This window comes from Ictidomys tridecemlineatus, chromosome 12 (genome assembly GCF_052094955.1).
Source record: "Ictidomys tridecemlineatus isolate mIctTri1 chromosome 12, mIctTri1.hap1, whole genome shotgun sequence".
In the NCBI taxonomy this organism is placed as follows: Eukaryota; Metazoa; Chordata; class Mammalia; order Rodentia; family Sciuridae; genus Ictidomys; species Ictidomys tridecemlineatus.
Window position 1 is genome coordinate 117523527 of NC_135488.1, and position 10501 is coordinate 117534027.

The window sequence follows — 10501 nt, forward strand, 5'->3', positions numbered from 1 at the left end:
ATAACCAAGAACCTCAGGGTGGTCTGTGTTAGTTGTGCACTAGGAAATTTGTTACAATACAACACAATCGTTTCTACAAAACCAAATTTAATATACAACAAACACTCACCATGTAAACACATCTTTCAAAAAATCTGATAATTCCAAGGATCACTTACAGGCTTTCATAAAAGCATTTTATATCAAGAATCTCAATACAGAATGATTTCTATGTCAAAATACATTTACACTGTAAATTGTTTAGAGAGAAAGAGAGGGAAAAAAAAAAGAGAGAAAGAGAGAAGAAGACACAGAGGAATAGTTTGCTGGCATTGAATTCAATAGCAGCAATTGCCCCTGATATTTTTCCTTCATCTTCTACTTGATACATTTCTGACAAAACATGTTAACCTACCCTTCTCTACTTGGTCTATGCTTTTATTCACTCTATCAGCCAGATAAAAATATCAAGCCATGATCACCATGCTCATCCCAGCTCTCAGCAGCTCTCAGCTCCAACCTGCCCAGAGCATCCACTCCCAGCTGGGTGCCCAGCCAGCAGGCCTCTTGGGCCTGGCCGCAACCTCAGCTTGGAGACCACACGTGAGGCGTTAGACAGTAGTAATCCAATGCAGAACTGGAGAAAAGTCACGTAAAACCACCAGTGGAGATTGATCACACAATTTTATTAGAGTCTTTTGAACAAATGTATTCCTCTGTGAAAAACTCTTGCAAAAGAGACATTGGAGTGTACTATTTTCAACCCTGAGCATTAACACTGCATACCAAGGAGGGCGGTCAAGAAGCTGGTTCGATTGAAGCACAAGCACAAGCCACTGATATTCTCTATGTGATCAGGTTTTTACAAAAAAATACATAGTTTTCAATAAATAATGCTTAATTTTACAACTTTGATACAGCAATGTCATACACTGTTTCACACACTAAACTCCGCATGCTAGATAGTCTACCCGAAGACACAACTCTGCCATGCATTTTCTTTCCCTAGTGCTATCAAACACTGCGTGCTCCAGCGCACTGCCTCAGGTAGCTCGGCCCTCTCTGTCCCCACACCAGGCCCCGCGCCAGGCCCTGCGCCGGCAGGCATGCAACTCTAAAAGGTTCCCCCCCACAAACCACTCAGACTTCTACACAAAGGGCTTTGCGGCTTTCCGCTGCTCCCAAACCTGGAGTGGCTCTGAAAGTCAGTTTCCTGTGTGGCCCCACAGTGTCATGCTGAAGACGGCTCAGGCCGTCTGTCCTGGTGGCCGCCTCGGAGCACTGCAGGACACCACGGCCACTAGGAGTCCCCAACCTGAAAAACAGGCCTCCGTTTTAAAACAGTCCATTCAAACAAAGGTGTCACAGAACAAATGCAAAAGACTCTGAACCCACAACATATGTACAAGAGCAAAAGTACACAAGAGGGAAACCGAGGACAGTGGCGTACAACGTCTCCCTGTGTGACCCGAGGGATGAGGCGTACTGTTTGTGAACATAAACTGGGTGAAGAAAAATGTGATAGAGGGCCCTTTGTCAAGATCCATTTGATCAAAATTCTTTCTATGGTATGTGATTATTTCCAGTTGCTCTTTTTGAGAAGGGGGAATGTAACCTCTCTAGTAAAATAACCGTCACATTAAAAAAATCTCTTTGAGGACCCTGGAGGAATTTCTATTTTGTATGCGTCTTCAAACTTGTTGTCATATTGCTGCATTTTGTCATTTTTACAGAAGAGAAAATCAAGTCTACGTGACTACGTAAAAGAAGTTTGATCAAACAGTGAGACTGAAGCCTCCACATGTGCACATCCAGGCTGCTTTGATCCAGCAGTTGCTTCTTAGAGCCACCTCTCAACATGGCCCTGGTGCTGTCTGTGGTCTGTTTTTCCCACAAAGTTGTCTGTTTTCAACTGCAGCGACCAGAAGTCCCCAAACTGTGTCAAACCATCCTGTCTGTGCACCGACAGAGGTACTGGGTCTGGAAAGAATCTCTCTACCCGATAAAATTATTACTTTTATACATGAACATTATGAACTTATGTTTCCCTTTGTAAGCCATTTTATACTTTCTGCACTTTTGTGCTTTTCTTGAGTATAAAAATAGGTCTCCTTTAAAATTCTGTTTATTAAGTTCACTAAAAAACTACTTGTTTGTGAAATTCTCTTATAAACTCACTGCATCCACATGGAATAGATAAACTAATTAGGCAGCTAATGGATATAGGTAGTGTTAAAAAAATACAATGGAAAACAATGAAGGTATGTTAAAATCAAGAAAAAAAGCCAGCAGTAAGGAAAATGGAAGAGAGTGTGGTCTCTTACATTCGGTTTAACTTTTATTGTGGTTGGAAAACACAGGCTCCACAGAAAGAGGGGAGGAAACCCAAAACCTGAGTCGTTATCAAAGAGCAGAATTTTTCAGATCATCAAATCAAAGGGGATTCGGTGGAATAAATCAAATAGAATGAACAGTGAGAAAGAATCGATAATTAAAATAAGCCTAATCTCAGAAAAGCATGTCAGGAGTCATGACGTGGAGACGGTTGCTTTGGGAACTTGTAAATTCCTGTGTTAGGACACGTAAGGCTCATTCGTGTTATCCCCACAGGCTGTAGGCTATACAAAGGGTATTGGAAACTGACATTCCTAATGGAAATTTTATAAAATTTGGCCCTTAGAATAACTGAGAAATATCCTGAAAAAATCTTCCCTGAAACTGTAATAAAGAAAGTTTCTTATCTACTGATAAAATCGACAACTCAGTAAACTATTTCGCTGGTCTTCCTACGTAAGAAAAAAGCACAAATATAGTTGCCTCAGAAATCTGTTAAAAGCAGAGGACCTTGCAGTAAAAGAGTATAAAGATTCTATAAATGGGAGAGTCCAAGAAAACCTCTCTCCAAAGTGTCCACAAAGATACATATGCCCATTAGGAGAAAAAGTAAGAATATACATATCATTAACCATATCAGAGAATAAAAAAGTTAAGAATGATATAATATATTTATATTGAATGACTACTTGAAAATAGAGCAACTTATTTGTTTTATTTCTCAGATTCCTTGGGCAAAACTCATTTAAATTCTGAAGTGAAAAATGTACATTTCTTGTACCATACAAGTATCAAGATGAGTTGAGATTCCCAGAGAAAAACTAAGTCTTGCCTTTTGAGTCTTTTCCCTCACCCCCCAAAAAAAAACCTAAATCATCCTGACTGCTACATGCATGCATATTCAAATCACTTCCCCTTGATTAACATTAAAAAGAAACATTTCTGCCCAAGACTTGCAATGACTTTTTTCTAGCTAAAGGATAATCATTCTACAAATAATTTGCCCAGTGACTGTAGTCATTCATAACATACATAATAGTTGCAAAGCACAGTTTAAGTACACTGCCTTTTATTAGCATTTTTTAATAAAAGGGATGCATATCAGAGTGTAAGAACTGGAAAGTATTTCCATAGCAATAATTAATAAGAGAATGCTGGTTTAAGTTCTTAAAGATGGAAATCTTAATAAAATGCATTCGGTCTGTGAACTAGTTATCAACAGCAGGATACCCAACTGGCAAGGCTGCTGTGCACAGGACAACCACCCCACCCCTAGGTTACCATTTCAAGATATTCTGTCAATGCTCAGTTAAAAAGAAGACTTATTTAAGAGACCAAAAAAAAAAAAAAAAAGGGTGGGGTGGGGTGAGTGGAATTAAACCTTTATTGAAACCTATCCAGTGGCAAGAATACCTTGTTTATTATATTATGTTCTAGACATTCAAGAAAGAATTCACTGGAGTGATTTTCACAATGCATTCATAAAAAACAGCCTTAAATATTGTTAAAAGCGCAATTAAGCGCCTGTCCTGAGTTCTAATAGGTTTTTAATTTTGATCGCCAACCACCTACTTTTGTCATATTTTCCTACCAAAACTTCGGCCACATAGCTGAAAAAAAAAAAGTCGTGATCGTGTTTCCATTCTTAAGTCAAATTATTACATATTACCAATTTATGCCTCACCACAGCAAATGCCCAAGATTCATCTATATTTAAAACATAAAACGCATGCAAAATTTTAAGATCTGCCAAATACATAGAATCAGCCTTATAAAAGCGTTTCTTTTCAGTAAGTTTTAGAACTGCAGCAGAGGGCCGCCACGTAAAATCACCAGCAAGAGAAAATGTCAACTGTAAACCGCTGGTTGAATTATTCGTGGCTCAAACAAATGTCCCCCCCGACGGCTACGTTAGTCGACCATTTGGGGGAGAGGGGAGAACGCGGTAAACAACTCAGAAGTCGAGTTCCGAACCAAGAGCCTCAGCACCATCAGCCCTTTCTTTGCCCAAGAGTACTACTGCAATCTGAGGTTCACGGAAAGGAGAAGCCACCGAACAGACCTCGGTGGGTCCGCAGCCCCAGCCGCTGGCCGCGCATCCCGGGTGGGGGCGGGGAGGCTCGCCCGCAGCCGCGGGAGGTCGCTGAGGCCGGAGCCCGCGGCGGGCGCGGAGGGGGAGGGGCTGCGCCAGGCGCAGGGCAGAGGGAGGGGAGGAGGGCCGGGCGCGGGGCCCCTTTGGCTCAGCAGCTCCGGTTACAGTGCGGACCCTTCCCTTGGGTCTCACCAAATCTCAACGAAACGGGAGGCCAGGTCTTGGTAAATCAATTCAGTAGGTTAGAGCCATCGTGATTTTGCACCGAGTTTCAATTAGCCACTGCAAACCTCCTCCAATGTAGGCGCCGCCGCTCGGGGAGCTGAGCTGGGTGGCTGGCGCGCTGGGCCCCAACGTGCCTCCCCGCCTACCTCCGCGCGGCCCCCAGGGAGAGGAGGTGAAGGCACCGAAGAGAGGCCGGGGCGCGCGTGCCCGGTACTCTTGCCAGCCAGGGCCTGTGCAAGGCTCCAGGACAGATCCCGGTGTGAAAAGGGGATGGGGTTGGGCTGGCCAGGCAAACGGTCCCCAGAGAGCAGGGAGCGCGCGTTCTGTGGATCGTGCCCGCTCCGCCGCCATCCTCGGAGCCCCGAGTCGGCCATTCGGGGAAAACAATCAAGATGCGGAGCCACCTTTCTCTCCGGGGCCCCGCAGGGAGCTGGTTCCCGGGCGGCCTAAGAGCCCGCCCACAGGGCAGGCGTGGTGAAGGCCCGGGGCGCGCGGGTGCGGCAGGCGTTTCCTCCCCGGGTTTGCTCTCTCCCTTCCTCCCACCCCACGGCCCAGTGGCTCCCCTCCCTACCAGGGGCTGGAGTCACCAGCACGGGTGTCTGTCCCCACGCGTCTGCAGAATCTGCAGCTGCATGCGCCCGAGCCCTCGCGGCGGCGGGGCAAGGAGAGCCAGAAATGGTACCGAAGCTCTGCCCTTTGGTCCCCTTACATTTAGCCGCTGTCAAGTCCACACGGGCCCTCGGGTCGCGGTTCGCGTCGCGCAGTGGCCGTGCTGCGTCCCTCCACCCAACCCGCCGCATCCTCGTTCGCCAGTCTCCCGCTCGCTCGCTACGTCTACCTCGCCGCGCCCTGAGGCCCCTAGGCGTCCTCCATCCTCAGCTCCCCCACAGCTCCATGGCTCCAGGGGAGAGGGGGGAGGCCGAAACTGACACCTCCTCCCCAACCTTCACCCCCTTTTCCTCATGGCAGCTAGAGATCAAGAACGGCGGCGTTGTTCGCCACCAGCTTCACCTCTGCGCACACGCAAAGATGCAACGTAAAAAAAAAAAAAAAATTCAAAACTAGAAACAGTTGTCTCCACCCTCTGAAGGGGAGCGGAGAGGATCGGAGCACGCTGAAAGCTCGCTGCCCTAGGGCGGCCGTCACCGCGACGCACAACGGGTGCGCAGACCCGCGCAGAGAACGTCCATCTCCTAGCCAGCGCCGGACCCAGACCCAAGGAGCTGGCAATCCCGTCCTCTCTAAAGGCGCCCCTCCCCGGCCAGCAGCTGAGCCTCGCGCGCAGCCCGCCTGCCTGCGGGGGTGGGTGGTAGAAGGGCTGGGAGGAGGGGAGGAGGTGAGAAAGGAAATGGTGGGGTGGGGGTGGGGACAAGGAAAGGGAAGGCAGAGAAAACTCTTCCCCTGTCTTGCACAACTAGCGGGAGGAAGAGGAAAAATTCTGCCTGCCAATTGAACACTTTTCAGCCTAACCACTCTAAATGTAAAAAAATCTCTTCTGCTACCCCTCATCCGCGCACACAACAGCCTCACCACCGAATGCGCTGCGACAACAGGACCTCCAGTTTGACTTCCATAGAGACTATGGGAGATGTGAATTTCTATCAGTTCCAGCTGATTTATTAAATTGTCAAGATACAGACTTCCAGCACAAAAAAAAAAAAAGAATAAAAAACAGGCAATGATGTCGACAGTGCATTGAGTCTGCTTTGCCACCATTTGCTACAAAATATGCAGATGGTCTGTACTTTATTTAGATTATATTGCACAAAATGAGAAACTTTTTAAACTATGTGCCTTTTTTCTTTTTTGCTAAAAATTGAGAATCCAGTTTCAAACCTTCCACCTGGGGCCCCACCACATAGCACAGCGTATGAGATACATAAACTCCTACCATAGTACAGTACATACAATCTTCAAACTAGGTAACAGCTCTGAGGTCTATATCGCCATTTTCAATAAATCTTTACCTACAAATATTGAACAAATCTCTACTATAGCTGTACAAAAAAAAAATTTGCTTTTTTTTTTAAACCACAAGGCCTTTAGATGCAAGGATTACTTTAAAATTTTAATCCTTTTAAAACCAGGACATAACGTACCAACATATTTGCATGCTTAAAAAAAAATAGAAGAAAAAAGAAAAAAAATCAGGAAAAAAAGAAATCAAAAGGGAAGAAGTGCCTGAAAGTCTTACTGAAAAAACACAGCAAGAATGTTCCCTTTTCACTGTACAAAAATACGCCTGAAAATATATTAATTTTTAAAAAAGACTGAGGTCTGTTATGTATCAAAAATGTTTCAATACCTTTTGTACTGAGGTCTAGGCTGTCTGGTATTCAATCAAGGAGGTATAAGGGAACAAGTTACAAAAAAAAAGTTGGCAAGTAGAAATCACATTTGTAAAACCATAAACAATTTGATCTGAAAAGTAAACTCTGATCTTAAATCAGTTCACAGTTTTTTGTTTTTTGTTTTTTTGTAAGCGTTTGTACAGTCTGCATTTTTTCAAGCTCCCTGCAGTTTTATTAAGAATCGGATGCATAGAAGACATCAGTTTTCTCCCTCCAAAAAAATAAAATGAAATAAAAAGTTGCAATGGTCCCTTTTTTCTTTTCTTTTCTTTTTTTTTTTTTTTTTGCTTTTAAAAAAAATCACCAGTTCTTTAAGATATCCTAAGGGGGAAAAATTTTCCACCAACTCCCTAGAGTAACAGTTGTGCTGCCAAAAGGGTCCTCTGCAGACGTCTTCCAGACTTCAAAGACCGACAAGCTTCAAACAGCGCCTTCCGGAGCGGGTCCTCCTTTCCCTCCCCCGCCCCGTCCCCTCCGCCTTTGTTGCAATCACGATTTTCAGGAAAAAGAAATAGTAATTACAAAAACACATTTTTTGGGAAAAAAAATCACAACTCCAGACTAGGTATGCAACTACCTTGAGACACGATAAAAGAAGGGAGGGGAAACAAAAAAAAAAGGAGAGGAAAAATATTTAAAAACTACTCAATTCACTTTAACTCCACCAAAATTTTCATCATCTTTTCCAATTTCTTTGCGTCACATCAATATCATCAGCATCTTCTTCTCTCCCCACCCTACCACCACCACCAAACACCACTAACACCATCATCATCATCATCATCATCATCATCATCATCATTATCCTGACCACCACGACTTCCTCCCAAGGAACCCGGCACCCGCCGAGAGAAAGAGCGAGAAGCCGGGCGCCCCTTTCAATACGTGAACACCAGGTCGGAGAAGTTCGCCTCCAGCCAGTCCCCCGCGATCATCTCGCTCAGCTCCGGCGTGCAGTAGTCGGGGAACTCGAAGTGGGAGCCCAGGCTGCCTTCGCTGAACGAATCCAAATCCTTATCCACAAGCGACAGGGACAGGTTCCCCGCCGCCGCGCCGCCCCCCAGCTGCTGCTCGCTGGCGCTGTGCGCGCTTTGGGAGAAATTCAAGCTCAGGTCGAACATCAGGTCGTCGGCGTCCTCGCCGCTGCTGCTGCTACTGCTGCTGCCGCTGCTGGACGAAGACGAAGTGGAGACGGAGCGCGCGGACGCGGGCGACAGAGAGGGCTGCGCGAGCGGCGGCGGGTGCTGCTTGGTGATGTTCTTGAAGCTGTAGTAGAGACGGCTGCCGCCCCCAGCGCCGGAGGTCGCGCCTGCCCTCACCTCGTCGTAGAGACTCGCGCCCTCGGGGGACTCGGCCGAGCTGCTCAGCGTAGGGCTGGCGGGCACTTTGGCGACGTTGTAGCGTCTCAGCAGCTGTGGCGGCTGTTGCCCGGGTGGCTGCAGGAGTTGCTGGTGCGGCGGCTCCTCGTCCTCCTCGTCCACCTCCTGCTTGATCCTCAGCTGCAGCTCGTCTTCGTCCTCGTCGTCTTCGTCGTCCTCATCTAGAAACACGCACTTGACCGTCTTGCCCGCGCCGGCACCGCCCGCGCCGCTCACGCGCAGGCTGCCCAGCACGTAGTCGTCGCCAGCGCTGCCGTAGTCCCCCGGCTGGGCCGCCTTGCCTGCTCCGGCCTTGGCGCCGGCGGCCGCGGGGGCCTTGAGCTTGCCGCATTTCTTGCTGGAGCCCTTGGAGGTCTTGGCGCCGCCCGCGCTGCCGCCCGCGCCACCGCCGCCGCCTCCCGCGGAGCCCTTCTCCGGGCTCTGGCTCGCGCTGGGCTTGGCCGAGGGGTCCATTTTGGGCTTTTTCCGGGGCCGGTACTTGTAGTCGGGGTAGTCGGCCATGTGCTTAAGCCGCAGCCGCTCCGCCTCCCGGATGAACGGGATCTTTTCGCTGTCCTTCAGCATTTTCCACCGTTTGCCCAGCCTCTTGGAGATCTCGGCGTTGTGCATGTCCGGAGACTGCTCCATGATCTTCCTGCGCTCGATCTTGGACCACACCATGAAAGCGTTCATCGGCCGCTTTATGTGGCCCGACGCCGTCTTGCACCAGTCCGGGTCGCTCTCATCCAGGGCCACCGGGCTGCAAGCCATGAATTCGCCCTCCTCTGTGTCCAGCGCCTCCCGGGGCAGGTTGCTTTCCGCTTCCAAGCTCTCCGCCTGCTGCACCATGATCCGCTGTGGAGCTGGGCGCTCAAACCCGGGCCACTCGGTCTCGTGCAGAGGTCCCCCTCCCCCTCCCACCCCTCCACCTTCCCCGGCAAGTTGCAAAGTCCTCGGCGCCCCGCGTCCGCGGCTCCCCCCCTCCCCCCCGTCCCCCCTTCCAGGCTGCACACAGCGGCTGCGGCGGCTTCGGCGGCGACGGCCGCCCGCTCGTTTGTAGCTGTGGCCGCGACCAGAGGGACAGTAGCGGTAGTGGCGGTGGCGGCGGCGGCGTTCGAGGCAGCCCGGGACCCCTCTCTCCTGCTTGTGGCTCCCGCCGCAAGCGCCGGACCCTAGACACTCCCAATCGCGCGCGCTCCTTCTGCAAAAAGTTGAGGGCTCTCTCTCAACTAGTTATCAGGGTGTCATATGGGTGACATCACTCCCCGGCCCAGCCAATGGTTGGGAGCCGGCTCCGCCCATCTTCCTTTATTAACTCCGTGACTCCACCCCCTTTACCCCGCCCTCAGGGCTGGTTTGCAAAGATGGGGGCGGTGGGGTAGGAGGAGGCATGTCTAGAAATATGTTATTTTTAAAAAATCCGCGTGTGTGCACAGATGCACCTCTCCCCGGGATGCTCGCGAGCGTCGCACTGTACCGCGGAGAGCAGGCGGGTCTGGGGCGAAACGGGGCGCGAACAGAGGGTCTGAGGAAAGGCCCAGTGCCCCTTTGTGCCCACTCCACCCAAGGCCCGAGAGTGCAAGCCCACTGGGCCACCTCGCTCCCCGCGTGCATTCGGGCACGCGCCCAGTCTGGACAGAGGGTGCCCAGCTCCCCCGTGTGAGCGCAGCTGCTCCCCGGAGCGCCCCAGGGGGCTGTGCTGCTCCGAACGCCGCAGCCCGGAGCCCGCGCGAGAAAACCGCTGTGTCCCTGGCCGGCGGAAGGTGGCGCTTTAACACAACAACCTTCTCGTGGCACGTGGGCTCTCTTCTCCTTTTTCCCTTTCTCCCTTTTCTAAAGCAAAGAAATCAATTTAAAGCCCGAGTCTGAATTCTCCCTCGCCGGTGCATTTTTTGACATTGTTGTTTTGTTTTGTCCTTCTTCTCCGTCTGTTTTCCCTCCCGGGAGTGTTTGGAGACGTCGCCGTGCGGGTTGGGCTGCGCCGCGCCCCCGCACGCCCCGCCCTGGGTGGAGGCCGGAGTAACGGTCTGCGGGTTTGGCCTCAGCCGGTTCGTCGCATTCAGTCTGGCCTCTGGCAAGGCCGGTTCCGAAGTGGGTCCTGGGACCAGCAGGCTTCAGCAGCCCACCCCCCAGCCCCCTGCGTCACTTGTCAGGGTCTCGCT

At 50.0% G+C, this 10501-nt stretch overlaps 1 protein-coding gene across 1 annotated transcript; it reads right to left on the reverse strand.

The window, feature by feature from the left end:
* Positions 1-644: 644 nt before the first annotated feature.
* Sox11 (SRY-box transcription factor 11) lies at positions 645-9247 on the reverse strand. The gene is made up of 2 exons (XM_078029724.1): positions 5340-9247; positions 645-1294 (listed from the first exon to the last, which is right to left on the reverse strand). The coding sequence occupies exon 1, from the start codon at positions 9186-9188 to the stop codon at positions 7860-7862; it is 1329 nt and encodes a 442-aa protein (XP_077885850.1). The 5' UTR covers positions 9189-9247; the 3' UTR covers positions 645-1294; positions 5340-7859.
* Positions 9248-10501: the final 1254 nt, after the last annotated feature.

Bases quoted from the DNA above. Each gene is read 5' to 3' on its own strand.
- Sox11 (XM_078029724.1), bottom strand. From the start codon at position 9,188: ATGGTGCAGCAGGCGGAGAGCTTGGAAGCGGAAAGCAACCTGCCCCGG.